At 45.9% G+C, this 22,700-nt stretch overlaps 1 protein-coding gene across 1 annotated transcript; it reads right to left on the reverse strand.

Annotated features, from left to right (window-relative positions):
* Window positions 1-323: 323 nt before the first annotated feature.
* On the reverse strand, window positions 324-1,274 carry LOC142702030 (olfactory receptor 51A4-like). The gene has a single exon (XM_075848166.1). The coding sequence runs from the start codon at window positions 1,272-1,274 to the stop codon at window positions 324-326; it is 951 nt and encodes a 316-aa protein (XP_075704281.1).
* Between the last annotated feature and the right edge of the window lie 21,426 nt (window positions 1,275-22,700).

Genomic DNA, 22,700 nt, shown 5'->3' on the forward strand with positions numbered 1-22,700 from the left:
AATAGTCACATTCTTTATTCACGTCTACAATTTATCATCAGTGTTTTCAGTTTATTGACGTGAGGTTCTGGTGACATCAGTTTTGGTTCTGGTGACATCAGTTTTGGTTCTGTGCCGTTTCTTGGTAGATGTTTCCCCAATTCCCTCTAAAACTATATCAATCCCAGGTCCTTGGTGACAAATAATATGACCAGAGCTTCCACGGGGTCCTGAATGACAAGTATATATTCAGTGATCCCCTCTCCCAACTCAAGCATTGCCCCCATATACATGAGAAGTCCTCTCTATAACGATATCATATCATCTGACTGTCTTCCGGGTCTTCACCAGGCGATGTTCCTCAGGTAGAAGATGTTTCGGAGACTCTCCCGTATCTGGCGACTCTTGATGCTGTAGATGATCGGATTGAGCATTGGTGGAATAAACAGATAAGCGTTGGCCATGAAGTTTACAAAAACTGGAGAAACTTGTATCCTGAACCTGTGCACTACGGATAAGGCCACCATGGGACCATAGAACATGCAGACCGCACAGAGATGGGACACACACGTGTTAAATAACTTATATTGCTCCATTTTTGAGGTGACGTCATGGACGGCTTTGATGATCAAGATGTAAGAAATAGAAATAAGGATCATGTCTACAGTCACAGTGCAGAGAATGACGGCGAGGCCATACATGATGTTGAAGGTATTGGTGCCATCACAAGCCAACTTCATGACGTCCTGGTGCAGGCAGTATGAGTGAGACAAGACGTTCCCTTTACAATATGGCAGGAACTGGAGACTGCCGACTGGTGGCAAGTGAATTATTGTCCCTCGGAAGACCGAAACCAAGGCGATCTTGGTCACCGCTGAGTTGGTCAGGATGGTTGTGTACCTTAGAGGGTGACAGATCGCGACAAAACGGTCAAAGGCCATAGCCACCAAGAGTGAAGACTCGATGATGGACAATGAGTGGATGAAGAACATCTGCAGGAGACACACGTGACATTGAATGTTATGGTGGTGGAACAAGAAGATCGCGAGGACTGATGGGCTTGTGGACAGTGAGAAGAGGATGTCAGTGACGGCCAGCATGGAGAGAAAGCGGAACATTGGCTGACGGAGCTTGTAGTCTCGATGTATCACGTGAAGTATGAGACCGTTCCCGGAAATGGAAACAAAAAACATGAAACAGAACGGAACGGAGATCCAACCGTAGATGTTCTCCAGTCCTGACAAGCCAACGAGGTGGAAAGTGGTGGGAATATGGCTGCTGTTCAACATGGTCATCTGCAAGGAAAGTCAAGAGACAGTGACTACCTAATATAGGACAACAAAACACTGTTCACAACTGTAGACCCCAACTCCATAAAGTGGAGATCATGCCACAAAATGGGACATCAAGTGTAATGCTGATAAGAGGATGGGAAGCCAACATTCAAGTTGTCTCTAGGACCGGGCGGGGGCCGATACTGCATAGGGGACCAGTTTTTTAACTAGCGGGGGTGCACCCAATCAGGAGGGCTCATCGCCTTCTTCATAGAGAGAACTGTGCAGCGGTTTAATCCCGATTCTCGGCTTCCCCTTGTGTGTGGTCCGTGCCGGAGGAGAACATGATAGAGACATGGGAGTCATCAGACCTCCGTAGACCCAGGGTAACCCACTGCTAGATCCTCCTGAAATGTCCCTGAGATATCAAGTCTACACATTGAGTGGGGCAGGGAGGACATGGGAGGTGACATTGGGACATGGGAGGTGACATGGGGACATGGAAGGGGACATGGGGACATGGGAGGTGACATGGGGACATGGGAGGTGGCATGGGGACATGGGAGGTGACATGGGAGGGGACATGGGGACATGGGAGGTGACATGGGGACATGGGAGGGGACATGGGAGGTGACATGGGGACATGGGAGGTGACATGGGGACATGGGAGGGGACATGAGGACATAGGAGGTGACATGGGTGGATGATGAGCAGCAGCGGTGGTCAGTAATGTAGATTTTTTTGGGGTCTGGGCTTCCAAACTGTCAAAGGGCGAAATCTGCATGGAGTTTATATGTTCTCCCCGTGATTGTGTGGGTTTAATTCGGGTCCCAGGGTTCCTCCCACACCCCAAATACATAAATAGGGGTAGAGAATTTAGATTGTGAGCCCCACAAGGGACACAGAGTGATGGACACCTCTGTACAGCGCTGCGGAATATGTTGGTGCTATAGAAGCAACATAAAAAATAATAAATAATGGTGACAATACCGGAAGAGGCCAAAGTCAGGAAGCTGCTGCCAAAGCAAAATGCTCATGGGGACTTCAGTGGAGGCTGAGAACATACGTTTTATATAAAATACTTATAGGGGTACACGTGGCATACAGTGAGAAGAAGCGGCACCTGAATATGAGGAGGAAAGAAGAACTCGAGCCGATGGCTGGAAATAAAGCCCTAAAAAACAGCGACCAATCAAAAAAATAATCAGTGAGAAACTATAAATAAAAACATCAGAGGTCAGTACAGAAAATGTATAATGTCATCAAGACCCAAGAGCCTCATCATCACCCTAACCCTATAGAACTCTTCAATGTAAGAGCAGTCACACTATGGAACCTCTACTGTAAGATCAGTCACACTATGGAACCTCTACTGTAAGAGCAGTCACACTATAGAACCTCTACTGTAAGAGCAGTCACACTATGGAACCTCTACTGTAAGATCAGTCACACTATGGACCCTCTACTGTAAGAGCAGTCACACTATGGAACCTCTACTGTAAGAGCAGTCACACTATAGAACCTCTACTGTAAGAGCAGTCACACTATGGAACCTCTACTGTAAGATCAGTCACACTATGGACCCTCTACTGTAAGAGCAGTCACACTATGGAACCTCTACTGTAAGAGCAGTCACACTATGGAACCTCTACTGTAAGATCAGTCACACTATGGAACCTCTACTGTAAGAGCAGTCACACTATAGAACCTCTACTGTAAGAGCAGTCACACTATGGAACCTCTACTGTAAGATCAGTCACACTATGGACCCTCTACTGTAAGATCAGTCACACTATGGAACCTCTACTGTAAGAGCAGTCACACTATGGAGCCTCTACTGTAAGAGCAGTCACACTATGGAGCCTCTACTGTAAGAGCAGTCACACTATGGAGCCTCTACTGTAAGAGCAGTCACACTATGAAACCTCTACTGTAAGATCAGTCACACTATGGAGCCTCTACTGTAAGAGCAGTCACACTATGGAACCTCTACTGTAAGATCAGTCACACTATGGAGCCTCTACTGTAAGAGCAGTCACACTATGGAACCTCTACTGTAAGAGCAGTCACACTATGGAACCTCTACTGTAAGATCAGTCACACATTGGACCCTCTACTGTAAGAGCAGTCACACTATGGAACCTCTACTGTAAGAGCAGTCACACTATGGAGCCTCTACTGTAAGAGCGGTCACACTATGGACCCTCTACTGTAAGAGCGGTCACACTATGGAACCTCTACTGTAAGAGCAGTCACACTATGGATCCTCTACTGTAAGAGCAGTCACACTATGGAGCCTCTACTGTAAGAGCAGTCACACTATGGAACCTCTACTGTAAGAGCAGTCACATTATGGAACCTCTACTGTAAGAGCAGTCACACTATGGAGCCTCTACTGTAAGATCAGTCACACTATGGAACCTCTACTGTAAGAGCAGTCACACTATGGAGCCTCTACTGTAAGATCAGTCACACTATGGAGCCTCTACTGTAAGAGCAGTCACACTATGGAACCTCTACTGTAAGAGCAGTCACACTATCGAACCTCTACTGTAAGAGCAGTCACACTATGGAACCTCTACTGTAAGAGCAGTCACACTATGGAGCCTCTACTGTAAGATCAGTCACACTATGGAGCCTCTACTGTAAGAGCAGTCACACTATGGAACCTCTACTGTAAGAGCAGTCACACTATGTTGCCTCTACTGTAAGAGCAGTCACACTATGGACCCTCTACTGTAAGAGCAGTCACACTATGGAACCTCTACTGTAAGAGCGGTCACACTATGGACCCTCTACTGTAAGATCAGTCACACTATGGAACCTCTACTGTAAGAGCAGTCACACTATGGAGCCTCTACTGTAAGAGCAGTCACACTATGGAGCCTCTACTGTAAGATCAGTCACACTATGGAGCCTCTACTGTAAGAGCAGTCACACTATGGAACCTCTACTGTAAGAGCAGTCACACTATGTTGCCTCTACTGTAAGAGCAGTCACACTATGGACCCTCTACTGTAAGAGCAGTCACACTATGGAGCCTCTACTGTAAGAGCGGTCACACTATGGACCCTCTACTGTAAGAGCGGTCACACTATGGAACCTCTACTGTAAGAGCAGTCACACTATGGAACCTCTACTGTAAGAGCAGTCACACTATGGATCCTCTACTGTAAGAGCAGTCACACTATGGAACCTCTACTGTAAGATCAGTCACACTATGGAGCCTCTACTGTAAGATCAGTCACACTATGGAACCTCTACTGTAAGAGCAGTCACACTATGGAACCTCTACTGTAAGATCAGTCACACTATGGAACCTCTACTGTAAGAGCAGTCACATTATGGAACCTCTACTGTAAGAGCAGTCACACTATGGAGCCTCTACTGTAAGAACAGTCACACTATGGTGCCTCTACTGTAAGAGCAGTCACACTATGGAACCTCTACTGTAAGAGCGGTCACACTATGGAACCTCTACTGTAAGATCAGTCACACTATGGAGTCTCTACTGTAAGAGCAGTCACACTATGGAACCTCTACTGTAAGATCAGTCACACTATGGAACCTCTACTGTAAGAGCAGTCACACTATGGAACCTCTACTGTAAGATCAGTCACACTATGGAACCTCTACTGTAAGAGCAGTCACACTATGGAACCTCTACTGTAAGAGCAGTCACACTATGGACCCTCTACTGTAAGAGCAGTCACACTATGGAACCTCTACTGTAAGAGCAGTCACACTATGGAACCTCTACTGTAAGATCAGTCACACTATGGAACCTCTACTATAAGAGCAGTCACACTATGGACCCTCTACTGTAAGAGCAGTCACACTATGGAACCTCTACTGTAAGAGCAGTCACACTATGGAACCTCTACTGTAAGAGCAGTCACACTATGGAGCCTCTACTGTAAGAGCGGTCACACTATGGAACCTCTACTGTAAGAGCAGTCACACTATGGAACCTCTACTGTAAGAGCAGTCACACTATGGAACCTCTACTGTAAGAGCAGTCACACTATGGAACCTCTACTGTAAGAGCAGTCACACTATGGGCCCTCTACTGTAAGAGCGGTCACACTATGGGCCCTCTACTGTAAGAGCAGTCACACTATGGAGCCTCTACTGTAAGAGCAGTCACACTATGGAGCCTCTACTGTAAGAGCAGTCACACTATGGACCCTCTACTGTAAGAGCAGTCACACTATGGAACCTCTACTGTAAGAGCAGTCACACTATGGAACCTCTACTGTAAGATCAGTCACACTATGGAACCTCTACTGTAAGAGCAGTCACACTATGGAGCCTCTACTGTAAGATCAGTCACACTATGGAACCTCTACTGTAAGAGCAGTCACACTATGGAGCCTCTACTGTAAGAGCAGTCACACTATGGAGCCTCTACTGTAAGATCAGTCACACTATGGAACCTCTACTGTAAGAGCAGTCACACTATGGAGCCTCTACTGTAAGATCAGTCACACTATGGAGCCTCTACTGTAAGAGCAGTCACACTATGGAGCCTCTACTGTAAGATCAGTCACACTATGGAGCCTCTACTGTAAGAGCGGTCACACTATGGAGCCTCTACTGTAAGAGCGGTCACACTATGGAACCTCTACTGTAAGAGCAGTCACACTATGGAGCCTCTACTGTAAGAGCGGTCACACTATGGACCCTCTACTGTAAGAGCGGTCACACTATGGAACCTCTACTGTAAGAGCAGTCACACTATGGATCCTCTACTGTAAGAGCAGTCACACTATGGAGCCTCTACTGTAAGAGCAGTCACACTATGGAACCTCTACTGTAAGAGCAGTCACATTATGGAACCTCTACTGTAAGAGCAGTCACACTATGGAACCTCTACTGTAAGAGCAGTCACACTATGGAGCCTCTACTGTAAGATCAGTCACACTATGGAGCCTCTACTGTAAGAGCAGTCACACTATGGAACCTCTACTGTAAGAGCAGTCACACTATGTTGCCTCTACTGTAAGAGCAGTCACACTATGGACCCTCTACTGTAAGAGCAGTCACACTATGGAACCTCTACTGTAAGAGCAGTCACACTATGGAGCCTCTACTGTAAGAGCGGTCACACTATGGACCCTCTACTGTAAGAGCGGTCACACTATGGAACCTCTACTGTAAGAGCAGTCACACTATGGAACCTCTACTGTAAGAGCAGTCACACTATGGAACCTCTACTGTAAGATCAGTCACACTATGGAGCCTCTACTGTAAGATCAGTCACACTATGGAACCTCTACTGTAAGAGCAGTCACACTATGGAACCTCTACTGTAAGATCAGTCACACTATGGAACCTCTACTGTAAGAGCAGTCACATTATGGAACCTCTACTGTAAGAGCAGTCACACTATGGAACCTCTACTGTAAGATCAGTCACACTATGGAACCTCTACTATAAGAGCAGTCACACTATGGAGCCTCTACTGTAAGAGCGGTCACACTATGGACCCTCTACTGTAAGAGCAGTCACACTATGGAACCTCTACTGTAAGAGCAGTCACACTATGGAACCTCTACTGTAAGAGCAGTCACACTATGGAGCCTCTACTGTAAGAGCGGTCACACTATGGAACCTCTACTGTAAGAGCAGTCACACTATGGAACCTCTACTGTAAGAGCAGTCACACTATGGAACCTCTACTGTAAGAGCAGTCACACTATGGAACCTCTACTGTAAGAGCAGTCACACTATGGGCCCTCTACTGTAAGAGCGGTCACACTATGGGCCCTCTACTGTAAGAGCAGTCACACTATGGAGCCTCTACTGTAAGAGCAGTCACACTATGGAGCCTCTACTGTAAGAGCAGTCACACTATGGACCCTCTACTGTAAGAGCAGTCACACTATGGAACCTCTACTGTAAGAGCAGTCACACTATGGAACCTCTACTGTAAGATCAGTCACACTATGGAACCTCTACTGTAAGAGCAGTCACACTATGGAGCCTCTACTGTAAGATCAGTCACACTATGGAACCTCTACTGTAAGATCAGTCACACTATGGAACCTCTACTGTAAGAGCAGTCACACTATGGAGCCTCTACTGTAAGAGCAGTCACACTATGGAGCCTCTACTGTAAGATCAGTCACACTATGGAACCTCTACTGTAAGAGCAGTCACACTATGGAGCTTCTACTGTAAGATCAGTCACACTATGGAGCCTCTACTGTAAGAGCAGTCACACTATGGAGCCTCTACTGTAAGATCAGTCACACTATGGAGCCTCTACTGTAAGAGCAGTCACACTATGGAGCTTCTACTGTAAGATCAGTCACACTATGGAGCCTCTACTGTAAGAGCAGTCACACTATGGAGCCTCTACTGTAAGATCAGTCACACTATGGAACCTCTACTGTAAGATCAGTCACACTATGGAACCTCTACTGTAAGAGCAGTCACACTATGGAACCTCTACTGTAAGAGCGGTCACACTATGGAGCCTCTACTGTAAGAGCGGTCACACTATGGAACCTCTACTGTAAGAGCAGTCACACTATGGAACATCTACTGTAAGAGCAGTCACACTATTGAACCCTCTACTGTAAGAGCAGTCACACTATAGAACCTCTACTGTAAGAGCAGTCACACTATGGAACCTCTACTGTAAGATCAGTCACATTATGGAACCTCTACTGTAAGAGCAGTCACACTATGGAACCTCTACTGTAAGAGCGGTCACACTATGGAGCCTCTACTGTAAGAGCGGTCACACTATGGAACCTCTACTGTAAGAGCAGTCACACTATGGAACATCTACTGTAAGAGCAGTCACACTATTGAACCCTCTACTGTAAGATCAGTCACACTATGGAACCTCTACTGTAAGATCAGTCACACTATGGAACCTCTACTGTAAGAGCAGTCACACTATGGAACCTCTACTGTAAGAGCAGTCACACTATTGAACCCTCTACTGTAAGATCAGTCACACTATGGAAACTCTACTGTAAGATCAGTCACACTATGGAACCTCTACTGTAAGAGCAGTCACACTATGGAACCTCTACTGTAAGAGCAGTCACACTATGGAACCTCTACTGTAAGATCAGTCACACTATGGGCCCTCTACTGTAAGATCAGTCACACTATGGGCCCTCTACTGTAAGAGCAGTCACACTATGGAGCCTCTACTGTAAGATCAGTCACACTATGGATCCTCTACTGTAAGATCAGTCACACTATGGACCCTCTACTGTAAGAGCGGTCACACTATGGAACCTCTACTGTAAGATCAGTCACACTATGGAACCACTACTGTAAGAGCAGTCACACTATGGATCCTCTACTGTAAGATCAGTCACACTATGGACCCTCTACTGTAAGAGCGGTCACACTATGGAACCTCTACTGTAAGAGCAGTCACACTATGGAACCTCTACTGTAAGAGCAGTCACACTATTGAACCCTCTACTGTAAGATCAGTCACACTATGGAAACTCTACTGTAAGAGCAGTCACACTATGGAACCTCTACTGTAAGAGCAGTCACACTATGGAACCTCTACTGTAAGAGCAGTCACACTATTGAACCCTCTACTGTAAGATCAGTCACACTATGGAAACTCTACTGTAAGAGCAGTCACACTATGGAACCTCTACTGTAAGATCAGTCACACTATGGAACCTCTACTGTAAGAGCAGTCACACTATGGAACCTCTACTGTAAGAGCAGTCACACTATGGAACCTCTACTGTAAGATCAGTCACACTATGGGCCCTCTACTGTAAGATCAGTCACACTATGGGCCCTCTACTGTAAGAGCAGTCACACTATGGAGCCTCTACTGTAAGATCAGTCACACTATGGATCCTCTACTGTAAGATCAGTCACACTATGGAACCTCTACTGTAAGAGCAGTCACACTATGGATCCTCTACTGTAAGAGCAGTCACACTATGGAACCTCTACTGTAAGAGCAGTCACACTATGGAACCTCTACTGTAAGAGCAGTCACACTATGGAACCTCTACTGTAAGATCAGTCACACTATGGAACATCTACTATAAGAGCAGTCACACTATGGAGCCTCTACTGTAAGAGCGGTCACACTATGGACCCTCTACTGTAAGAGCAGTCACACTATGGAGCCTCTACTGTAAGAGCAGTCACACTATGGAACCTCTACTGTAAGAACAGTCACACTATGAAACCTCTACTGTAAGAGCGGTCACACTATGGAACCTCTACTGTAAGAGCAGTCACACTATGGAGCCTCTACTGTAAGAGCAGTCACACTATGGAGCCTCTACTATAAGAGCAGTCACACTATGGGCCCTCTACTGTAAGATCAGTCACACTATGGAGCCTCTACTGTAAGAGCGGTCACACTATGGACCCTCTACTGTAAGATCAGTCACACTATGGAACCTCCACTGTAAGATCAGTCACACTATGGAGCCTCTACTGTAAGAGCAGTCACACTATGGAGCCTCTACTGTAAGAGCAGTCACACTATGGAACCTCTACTGTAAGAGCAGTCACACTATGGAACCTCTACTGTAAGAGCAGTCACACTATGGAGCCTCTACTGTAAGAGCAGTCACACTATGGAACCTCTACTGTAAGATCAGTCACACTATGGAACCTCTACTGTAAGAGCAGTCACACTATGGAGCCTCTACTGTAAGATCGGTCACACTATGGAACCTCTACTGTAAGATCAGTCACACTATGGAACCTCTACTGTAAGATCAGTCACACTATGGAACCTCTACTGTAAGATCAGTCACACTATGGAGCCTCTACTGTAAGAGCGGTCACACTATGGACCCTCTACTGTAAGATCAGTCACACTATGGAACCTCTACTGTAAGAGCAGTCACACTATGGAACCTCTACTGTAAGATCAGTCACACTATGGAACCTCTACTGTAAGAGCAGTCACACTATGGAGCCTTTACTGTAAGATCAGTCACACTATGGAACCTCTACTGTAAGAGCAGTCACACTATGGAGCCTCTACTATAAGAGCAGTCACACTATGGAACCTCTACTGTAAGAGCAGTCACACTATGGAGCCTCTACTGTAAGAGCAGTCACACTATGGAGCCTCTACTATAAGAGCAGTCACACTATGGAACCTCTACTGTAAGAGCAGTCACACTATGGAACCTCTACTGTAAGATCAGTCACACTATGGAACCTCTACTGTAAGATCAGTCACACTATGGAGCCTCTACTGTAAGAGCAGTCACACTATGGAGACTCTACTGTAAGAGCAGTCACACTATGGAGCCTCTACTGTAAGAGCGGTCACACTATGGAACCTCTACTGTAAGATCAGTCACACTATGGAACCTCTACTGTAAGAGCAGTCACACTATGGAGCCTCTACTGTAAGAGCAGTCACACTATGGAGCCTCTACTGTAAGAGCGGTCACACTATGGAACCTCTACTGTAAGATCAGTCACACTATGGAACCTCTACTGTAAGAGCAGTCACACTATGGACCCTCTACTGTAAGAGCAGTCACACTATGGAACCTCTACTGTAAGAGCAGTCACACTATGGAGCCTCTACTGTAAGAGCAGTCACACTATGGAACCTCTACTGTAGGAGCAGTCACACTATGGAGCCTCTACTGTAAGAGCAGTCACACTATGGAACCTCTACTGTAAGAACAGTCACACTATGAAACCTCTACTGTAAGAGCGGTCACACTATGGAACCTCTACTGTAAGAGCAGTCACACTATGGAGCCTCTACTGTAAGAGCAGTCACACTATGGAGCCTCTACTATAAGAGCAGTCACACTATGGGCCCTCTACTGTAAGAACAGTCACACTATGGAGCCTCTACTGTAAGAGCAGTCACACTATGGAACCTCTACTGTAAGAACAGTCACACTATGAAACTTCTACTGTAAGAGCAGTCACACTATGGAGCCTCTACTATAAGAGCAGTCACACTATGGAACCTCTACTGTAAGAGCAGTCACACTATGGACCCTCTACTGTAAGAGCAGTCACACTATGGAGCCTCTACTGTAAGATCAGTCACACTATGGAACCTCTACTGTAAGATCAGTCACACTATGGGCCCTCTACTGTAAGAGCAGTCACACTATGGACCCTCTACTGTAAGAGCAGTCACACTATGGAGCCTCTACTGTAAGAGCAGTCACACTATGGACCCTCTACTGTAAGAGCAGTCACACTATGGAGCCTCTACTGTAAGATCAGTCACACTATGGAACCTCTACTGTAAGAGCAGTCACACTATGGAGCCTCTTCTGTAAGAGCAGTCACACTATGGAACCTCTACTGTAAGATCAGTCACACTATGGGCCCTCTACTGTAAGAGCAGTCACACTATGGACCCTCTACTGTAAGAGCAGTCACACTATGGAGCCTCTACTGTAAGAGCGGTCACACTATGGACCCTCTACTGTAAGATCAGTCACACTATGGAACCTCTACTGTAAGAGCGGTCACACTATGGAGCCTCTACTGTAAGAGCAGTCACACTATGGAACCTCTACTGTAAGAGCAGTCACACTATGGAACCTCTACTGTAAGAGCAGTCACACTATGGAACCTCTACTGTAAGAGCAGTCACACTATGGAGCCTCTACTATAAGAGCAGTCACACTATGGAACCTCTACTGTAAGAGCAGTCACACTATGGACCCTCTACTGTAAGAGCAGTCACACTATGGAGCCTCTACTGTAAGATCAGTCACACTATGGAACCTCTACTGTAAGAGCAGTCACACTATGGAGCCTCTTCTGTAAGAGCAGTCACACTATGGAACCTCTACTGTAAGATCAGTCACACTATGGGCCCTCTACTGTAAGAGCAGTCACACTATGGACCCTCTACTGTAAGAGCAGTCACACTATGGAGCCTCTACTGTAAGAGCGGTCACACTATGGACCCTCTACTGTAAGATCAGTCACACTATGGAACCTCTACTGTAAGAGCGGTCACACTATGGAGCCTCTACTGTAAGAGCAGTCACACTATGGAATCTCTACTGTAAGAACAGTCACACTATGAAACCTCTACTGTAAGAGCAGTCACACTATGGAGCCTCTACTATAAGAGCAGTCACACTATGGAACCTCTACTGTAAGAGCAGTCACACTATGGACCCTCTACTGTAAGAGCAGTCACACTATGGAGCCTCTACTGTAAGATCAGTCACACTATGGAACCTCTACTGTAAGAGCAGTCACACTATGGAGCCTCTTCTGTAAGAGCAGTCACACTATGGAACCTCTACTGTTAGATCAGTCACACTATGGGCCCTCTACTGTAAGAGCAGTCACACTATGGACCCTCTACTGTAAGAGCAGTCACACTATGGAGCCTCTACTGTAAGAGCAGTCACACTATGGACCCTCTACTGTAAGAGCAGTCACACTATGGAGCCTCTACTGTAAGATCAGTCACACTATGGAACCTCTACTGTAAGAGCAGTCACACTATGGAGCCTCTTCTGTAAGAGCAGTCACACTATGGAACCTCTACTGTAAGATCAGTCACACTATGGGCCCTCTACTGTAAGAGCAGTCACACTATGGACCCTCTACTGTAAGAGCAGTCACACTATGGAGCCTCTACTGTAAGAGCGGTCACACTATGGACCCTCTACTGTAAGATCAGTCACACTATGGAACCTCTACTGTAAGAGCGGTCACACTATGGAGCCTCTACTGTAAGAGCAGTCACACTATGGAACCTCTACTGTAAGAGCAGTCACACTATGGAACCTCTACTGTAAGAGCAGTCACACTATGGAACCTCTACTGTAAGAGCAGTCACACTATGGAGCCTCTACTATAAGAGCAGTCACACTATGGAACCTCTACTGTAAGAGCAGTCACACTATGGACCCTCTACTGTAAGAGCAGTCACACTATGGAGCCTCTACTGTAAGATCAGTCACACTATGGAACCTCTACTGTAAGAGCAGTCACACTATGGAACCTCTACTGTAAGATCAGTCACACTATGGGCCCTCTACTGTAAGAGCAGTCACACTATGGACCCTCTACTGTAAGAGCAGTCACACTATGGAGCCTCTACTGTAAGAGCGGTCACACTATGGACCCTCTACTGTAAGATCAGTCACACTATGGAACCTCTACTGTAAGAGCGGTCACACTATGGAGCCTCTACTGTAAGAGCAGTCACACTATGGAACCTCTACTGTAAGAGCAGTCACACTATGGAACCTCTACTGTAAGAGCAGTCACACTATGGAACCTCTACTGTAAGAGCAGTCACACTATGGAACCTCTACTGTAAGATCAGTCACACTATGGAACCTCTACTGTAAGATCAGTCACACTATGGAACCTCTACTGTAAGATCAGTCACACTATGGAACCTCTACTGTAAGAGCGGTCACACTATGGAACCTCTACTGTAAGAGCAGTCACACTATGGAGCCTCTACTGTAAGAGCAGTCACACTATGGAACCTCTACTGTAAGATCAGTCACACTATGGAACCTCTACTGTAAGAGCAGTCACACTATGGAGCCTCTACTGTAAGATCAGTCACACTATGGAACCTCTACTGTAAGAGCGGTCACACTATGGAACCTCTACTGTAAGATCAGTCACACTATGGATCCTCTACTGTAAGATCAGTCACACTATGGACCCTCTACTGTAAGAGCGGTCACACTATGGAACCTCTACTGTAAGAGCAGTCACACTATGGAACCACTACTGTAAGAGCAGTCACACTATGGATCCTCTACTGTAAGATCAGTCACACTATGGACCCTCTACTGTAAGAGCGGTCACACTATGGAACCTCTACTGTAAGAGCAGTCACACTATGGATCCTCTACTGTAAGAGCAGTCACACTATGGAACCTCTACTGTAAGAGCAGTCACACTATGGAACCTCTACTGTAAGAGCAGTCACACTATGGAACCTCTACTGTAAGATCAGTCACACTATGGAACATCTACTATAAGAGCAGTCACACTATGGAGCCTCTACTGTAAGAGCGGTCACACTATGGACCCTCTACTGTAAGAGCAATCACACTATGGAACCTCCACTGTAAGATCAGTCACACTATGGAACCTCTACTGTAAGAGCAGTCACACTATGGAACCTCTACTGTAAGATCAGTCACACTATGGAACCTCTACTGTAAGATCAGTCACACTATGGAACCTCTACTGTAAGATCAGTCACACTATGGAACCTCTACTGTAAGAGCAGTCACACTATGGAGCCTCTACTGTAAGATCAGTCACACTATGGAACCTCTACTGTAAGAGCGGTCACACTATGAAACCTCTACTGTAAGATCAGTCACACTATGGACCCTCTACTGTAAGAGCGGTCACACTATGGAACCTCTACTGTAAGAGCAGTCACACTATGGATCCTCTACTGTAAGATCAGTCACACTATGGACCCTCTACTGTAAGAGCGGTCACACTATGGAACCTCTACTGTAAGAGCAGTCACACTATGGATCCTCTACTGTAAGAGCAGTCACACTATGGAACCTCTACTGTAAGAGCAGTCACACTATGGAACCTCTACTGTAAGAGCAGTCACACTATGGATCCTCTACTGTAAGAGCAGTCACACTATGGATCCTCTACTGTAAGAGCAGTCACACTATGGAACCTCTACTGTAAGATCAGTCACACTATGGAACCTCTACTGTAAGAGCAGTCACACTATGGATCCTCTACTGTAAGAGCAGTCACACTATGGAACCTCTACTGTAAGATCAGTCACACTATGGAACCTCTACTGTAAGATCAGTCACACTATGGAACATCTACTATAAGAGCAGTCACACTATGGAACCTCTACTGTAAGATCAGTCACACTATGGAACCTCTACTGTAAGATCAGTCACACTATGGAACATCTACTATAAGAGCAGTCACACTATGGAGCCTCTACTGTAAGATCAGTCACACTATGGACCCTCTACTGTAAGATCAGTCACACTATGGAGCCTCTACTGTAAGAGCGGTCACACTATGGACCCTCTACTGTAAGAGCAATCACACTATGGAACCTCCACTGTAAGATCAGTCACACTATGGAACCTCTACTGTAAGAGCAGTCACACTATGGAGCCTCTACTGTAAGAACAGTCACACTATGGAACCTCTACTGTAAGAGCAGTCACACTATGGAACCTCTACTGTAAGATCAGTCACACTATGGAGCCTCTACTGTAAGAGCAGTCACACTATGGAACCTCTACTGTAAGATCAGTCACACTATGGAGCCTCTACTGTAAGAGCGGTCACACTATGGACCCTCTACTGTAAGAGCAGTCACACTATGGAGCCTCTACTGTAAGAGCGGTCACACTATGGAACCTCTACTGTAAGAGCGGTCACACTATGGAACCTCTACTGTAAGATCAGTCACACTATGGAACCTCCACTGTAAGATCAGTCACACTATGGAGCCTCTACTGTAAGAGCAGTCACACTATGGAACCTCTACTGTAAGATCAGTCACACTATGGAACCTCTACTGTAAGAGCAGTCACACTATGGAGCCTCTACTGTAAGAGCAGTCACACTACGGAACCTCTACTGTAAGAGCAGTCACACTATGGACCCTCTACTGTAAGAGCAGTCACACTATGGAGCCTCTACTGTAAGAGCGGTCACACTATGGACCCTCTACTGTAAGATCAGTCACACTATGGACCCTCTACTATAAGAGCAGTCACACTACGGAACCTCTACTGTAAGAGCTGTCACACTATGGAACCTCTACTGTAAGATCAGTCACACTATGGACCCTCTACTGTAAGAGCAGTCACACTATGGAGCCTCTACTGTAAGAGCGGTCACACTATGGACCCTCTACTGTAAGATCAGTCACACTATGGAACCTCTACTGTAAGAGCAGTCACACTATGGAACCTCTACTGTAAGATCAGTCACACTATGGAACCTCTACTGTAAGAGCAGTCACACTATGGAGCCTTTACTGTAAGATCAGTCACACTATGGAGCCTCTACTATAAGAGCAGTCACACTATGGAACCTCTACTGTAAGAGCAGTCACACTATGGAGCCTCTACTGTAAGAGCAGTCACACTATGGAGCCTCTACTATAAGAGCAGTCACACTATGGAACCTCTACTGTAAGAGCAGTCACACTATGGAACCTCTACTGTAAGATCAGTCACACTATGGAACCTCTACTGTAAGATCAGTCACACTATGGAACCTCTACTGTAAGAGCAGTCACACTATGGAACCTCTACTGTAAGAGCAGTCACACTATGGAGCCTCTACTGTAAGAGCAGTCACACTATGGCACCTCTACTGTAAGATCAGTCACACTATGGAACCTCTACTGTAAGAGCAGTCACACTATGGAACCTCTACTGTAAGATCAGTCACACTATGGAACCTCTACTGTAAGATCAGTCACACTATGGAACCTCTACTGTAAGAGCAGTCACACTATGGAGCCTCTACTGTAAGAGCGGTCACACTATGGAACCTCTACTGTAAGATCAGTCACACTATGGAACCTCTACTGTAAGAGCAGTCACACTATGGACCCTCTACTGTAAGAGCAATCACACTATGGAACCTCTACTGTAAGAGCAGTCACACTATGGAACCTCTACTGTAAGAGCAGTCACACTATGGAACCTCTACTGTAGGAGCAGTCACACTATGGAGCCTCTACTGTAAGAGCAGTCACACTATGGAACCTCTACTGTAAGAACAGTCACACTATGAAACCTCTACTGTAAGAGCAGTCACACTATGGAGCCTCTACTATAAGAGCAGTCACACTATGGGCCCTCTACTGTAAGAACAGTCACACTATGGAGCCTCTACTGTAAGAGCAGTCACACTATGGAACCTCTACTGTAAGAACAGTCACACTATGAAACCTCTACTGTAAGATCAGTCACACTATGGAACCTCTACTGTAAGAGCAGTCACACTATGGAGCCTCTACTATAAGAGCAGTCACACTATGGAACCTCTACTGTAAGAGCAGTCACACTATGGACCCGCTACTGTAAGAGCAGTCACACTATGGAGCCTCTACTGTAAGATCAGTCACACTATGGAACCTCTACTGTAAGAGCAGTCACACTATGGAGCCTCTTCTGTAAGAGCAGTCACACTATGGAACCTCTACTGTAAGATCAGTCACACTATGGGCCCTCTACTGTAAGAGCAGTCACACTATGGACCCTCTACTGTAAGAGCAGTCACACTATGGAGCCTCTACTGTAAGAGCGGTCACACTATGGACCCTCTACTGTAAGATCAGTCACACTATGGAACCTCTACTGTAAGAGCGGTCACACTATGGAGCCTCTACTGTAAGAGCAGTCACACTATGGAACCTCTACTGTAAGAGCAGTCACACTATGGAACCTCTACTGTAAGAGCAGTCACACTATGGAACCTCTACTGTAAGAGCAGTCACACTATGGAACCTCTACTGTAAGATCAGTCACACTATGGAACCTCTACTGTAAGATCAGTCACACTATGGAACCTCTACTGTAAGAGCAGTCACACTATGGAACCTCTACTGTAAGATCAGTCACACTATGGAACCTCTACTGTAAGAGCAGTCACACTATGGAGCCTCTACTGTAAGATCAGTCACACTATGGAACCTCTACTGTAAGATCAGTCACACTATGGAACCTCTACTGTAAGATCAGTCACACTATGGAACCTCTACTGTAAGAGCAGTCACACTATGGAACCTCTACTGTAAGATCAGTCACACTATGGAACCTCTACTGTAAGAGCAGTCACACTATGGAGCCTCTACTGTAAGATCAGTCACACTATGGAACCTCTACTGTAAGAGCGGTCACACTATGGAACCTCTACTGTAAGATCAGTCACACTATGGATCCTCTACTGTAAGATCAGTCACACTATGGACCCTCTACTGTAAGAGCGGTCACACTATGGAACCTCTACTGTAAGAGCAGTCACACTATGGAACCACTACTGTAAGAGCAGTCACACTATGGATCCTCTACTGTAAGATCAGTCACACTATGGACCCTCTACTGTAAGAGCGGTCACACTATGGAACCTCTACTGTAAGAGCAGTCACACTATGGATCCTCTACTGTAAGAGCAGTCACACTATGGAACCTCTACTGTAAGAGCGGTCACACTATGGAGCCTCTACTGTAAGATCAGTCACACTATGGATCCTCTACTGTAAGAGCAGTCACACTATGGAACCTCTACTGTAAGAGCAGTCACACTATGGAACCTCTACTGTAAGAGCAGTCACACTATGGAACCTCTACTGTAAGATCAGTCACACTATGGAACATCTACTATAAGAGCAGTCACACTATGGAGCCTCTACTGTAAGAGCGGTCACACTATGGACCCTCTACTGTAAGAGCAATCACACTATGGAACCTCCACTGTAAGATCAGTCACACTATGGAACCTCTACTGTAAGAGCAGTCACACTATGGAACCTCTACTGTAAGATCAGTCACACTATGGAGCCTCTACTGTAAGAGCGGTCACACTATGGACCCTCTACTGTAAGATCAGTCACACTATGGAACCTCTACTGTAAGATCAGTCACACTATGGAACCTCTACTGTAAGATCAGTCACACTATGGAACCTCTACTGTAAGAGCAGTCACACTATGGAACCTCTACTGTAAGAGCAGTCACACTATGGAACCTCTACTGTAAGATCAGTCACACTATGGAGCCTCTACTGTAAGAGCGGTCACACTATGGACCCTCTACTGTAAGATCAGTCACACTATGGAACCTCTACTGTAAGAGCAGTCACACTATGGAGCCTCTTCTGTAAGAGCAGTCACACTATGGAACCTCTACTGTAAGATCAGTCACACTATGGGCCCTCTACTGTAAGAGCAGTCACACTATGGACCCTCTACTGTAAGAGCAGTCACACTATGGAGCCTCTACTGTAAGAGCAGTCACACTATGGAGCCTCTACTATAAGAGCAGTCACACTATGGAACCTCTACTGTAAGAGCAGTCACACTATGGAACCTCTACTGTAAGATCAGTCACACTATGGAGCCTCTACTGTAAGATCAGTCACACTATGGAACCTCTACTGTAAGATCAGTCACACTATGGAGCCTCTACTGTAAGAGCAGTCACACTATGGAACCTCTACTGTAAGATCAGTCACACTATGGAGCCTCTACTGTAAGAGCGGTCACACTATGGACCCTCTACTGTAAGATCGGTCACACTATGGAACCTCTACTGTAAGAGCAGTCACACTATGGAACCTCTACTGTAAGATCAGTCACACTATGGAACCTCTACTGTAAGAGCAGTCACACTATGGAGCCTTTACTGTAAGATCAGTCACACTATGGAGGCTCTACTATAAGAGCAGTCACACTATGGAACCTCTACTGTAAGAGCAGTCACACTATGGAGCCTCTACTGTAAGAGCAGTCACACTATGGAGCCTCTACTATAAGAGCAGTCACACTATGGAACCTCTACTGTAAGAGCAGTCACACTATGGAACCTCTACTGTAAGATCAGTCACACTATGGAACCTCTACTGTAAGATCAGTCACACTATGGAACCTCTACTGTAAGAGCAGTCACACTATGGAGCCTCTACTGTAAGAGCAGTCACACTATGGAGCCTCTACTGTAAGAGCGGTCACACTATGGAACCTCTACTGTAAGATCAGTCACACTATGGAACCTCTACTGTAAGAGCAGTCACACTATGGACCCTCTACTGTAAGAGCAGTCACACTATGGAACCTCTACTGTAAGAGCAGTCACACTATGGAACCTCTGCTGTAAGATCAGTCACACTATGGACCCTCTACTGTAAGAGCAGTCACACTATGGAGCCTCTACTGTAAGAGCAGTCACACTATGGAGCCTCTACTGTAAGAGCAGTCACACTATGGAACCTCTACTGTAAGAGCAGTCACACTATGGAACCTCTACTGTAAGAGCAGTCACACTATGGAACCTCTACTGTAGGAGCAGTCACACTATGGAGCCTCTACTGTAAGAGCAGTCACACTATGGAACCTCTACTGTAAGAACAGTCACACTATGAAACCTCTACTGTAAGAGCAGTCACACTATGGAGCCTCTACTATAAGAGCAGTCACACTATGGGCCCTCTACTGTAAGAACAGTCACACTATGGAGCCTCTACTGTAAGAGCAGTCACACTATGGAACCTCTACTGTAAGAACAGTCACACTATGAAACCTCTACTGTAAGAGCAGTCACACTATGGAGCCTCTACTATAAGAGCAGTCACACTATGGAACCTCTACTGTAAGAGCAGTCACACTATGGACCCTCTACTGTAAGAGCAGTCACACTATGGAGCCTCTACTGTAAGATCAGTCACACTATGGAACCTCTACTGTAAGAGCAGTCACACTATGGAGCCTCTTCTGTAAGAGCAGTCACACTATGGAACCTCAACTGTAAGATCAGTCACACTATGGGCCCTCTACTGTAAGAGCAGTCACACTATGGACCCTCTACTGTAAGAGCAGTCACACTATGGAGCCTCTACTGTAAGAGCGGTCACACTATGGACCCTCTACTGTAAGATCAGTCACACTATGGAACCTCTACTGTAAGAGCGGTCACACTATGGAGCCTCTACTGTAAGAGCAGTCACACTATGGAACCTCTACTGTAAGAGCAGTCACACTATGGAACCTCTACTGTAAGAGCAGTCACACTATGGAACCTCTACTGTAAGAGCAGTCACACTATGGAACCTCTACTGTAAGATCAGTCACACTATGGAACCTCTACTGTAAGATCAGTCACACTATGGAACCTCTACTGTAAGAGCAGTCACACTATGGAACCTCTACTGTAAGATCAGTCACACTATGGAGCCTCTACTGTAAGAGCGGTCACACTATGGACCCTCTACTGTAAGATCAGTCACACTATGGAACCTCTACTGTAAGAGCAGTCACACTATGGAACCTCTACTGTAAGATCAGTCACACTATGGAACCTCTACTGTAAGAGCAGTCACACTATGGAGCCTTTACTGTAAGATCAGTCACACTATGGAGGCTCTACTATAAGAGCAGTCACACTATGTACCCTCTACTGTAAGAGCAGTCACACTATGGACCCTCTACTGTAAGAGCAGTCACACTATGGAGCCTCTACTGTAAGAGCAGTCACACTATGGAACCTCTACTGTAAGAGCAGTCACACTATGGAGCCTCTACTGTAAGAGCAGTCACACTATGGAGCCTCTACTATAAGAGCAGTCACACTATGGAACCTCTACTGTAAGAGCAGTCACACTATGGAACCTCTACTGTAAGATCAGTCACACTATGGAACCTCTACTGTAAGATCAGTCACACTATGGAACCTCTACTGTAAGAGCAGTCACACTATGGAGCCTCTACTGTAAGAGCAGTCACACTATGGAGCCTCTACTGTAAGAGCGGTCACACTATGGAACCTCTACTGTAAGATCAGTCACACTATGGAACCTCTACTGTAAGAGCAGTCACACTATGGACCCTCTACTGTAAGAGCAGTCACACTATGGAACCTCTACTGTAAGAGCAGTCACACTATGGAACCTCTGCTGTAAGATCAGTCACACTATGGACCCTCTACTGTAAGAGCAGTCACACTATGGAGCCTCTACTGTAAGAGCAGTCACACTATGGAGCCTCTACTGTAAGAGCAGTCACACTATGGAACCTCTACTGTAAGAGCAGTCACACTATGGAACCTCTACTGTAAGAGCAGTCACACTATGGAACCTCTACTGTAGGAGCAGTCACACTATGGAGCCTCTACTGTAAGAGCAGTCACACTATGGAACCTCTACTGTAAGAACAGTCACACTATGAAACCTCTACTGTAAGAGCAGTCACACTATGGAGCCTCTACTATAAGAGCAGTCACACTATGGGCCCTCTACTGTAAGAACAGTCACACTATGGAGCCTCTACTGTAAGAGCAGTCACACTATGGAACCTCTACTGTAAGAACAGTCACACTATGAAACCTCTACTGTAAGAGCAGTCACACTATGGAGCCTCTACTATAAGAGCAGTCACACTATGGAACCTCTACTGTAAGAGCAGTCACACTATGGACCCTCTACTGTAAGAGCAGTCACACTATGGAGCCTCTACTGTAAGATCAGTCACACTATGGAACCTCTACTGTAAGAGCAGTCACACTATGGAGCCTCTTCTGTAAGAGCAGTCACACTATGGAACCTCAACTGTAAGATCAGTCACACTATGGGCCCTCTACTGTAAGAGCAGTCACACTATGGACCCTCTACTGTAAGAGCAGTCACACTATGGAGCCTCTACTGTAAGAGCGGTCACACTATGGACCCTCTACTGTAAGATCAGTCACACTATGGAACCTCTACTGTAAGAGCGGT

The sequence above is a fragment of the Rhinoderma darwinii genome, unplaced genomic scaffold, assembly GCF_050947455.1.
Source record: "Rhinoderma darwinii isolate aRhiDar2 unplaced genomic scaffold, aRhiDar2.hap1 Scaffold_2246, whole genome shotgun sequence".
Taxonomy (NCBI): domain Eukaryota; kingdom Metazoa; phylum Chordata; class Amphibia; order Anura; family Rhinodermatidae; genus Rhinoderma; species Rhinoderma darwinii.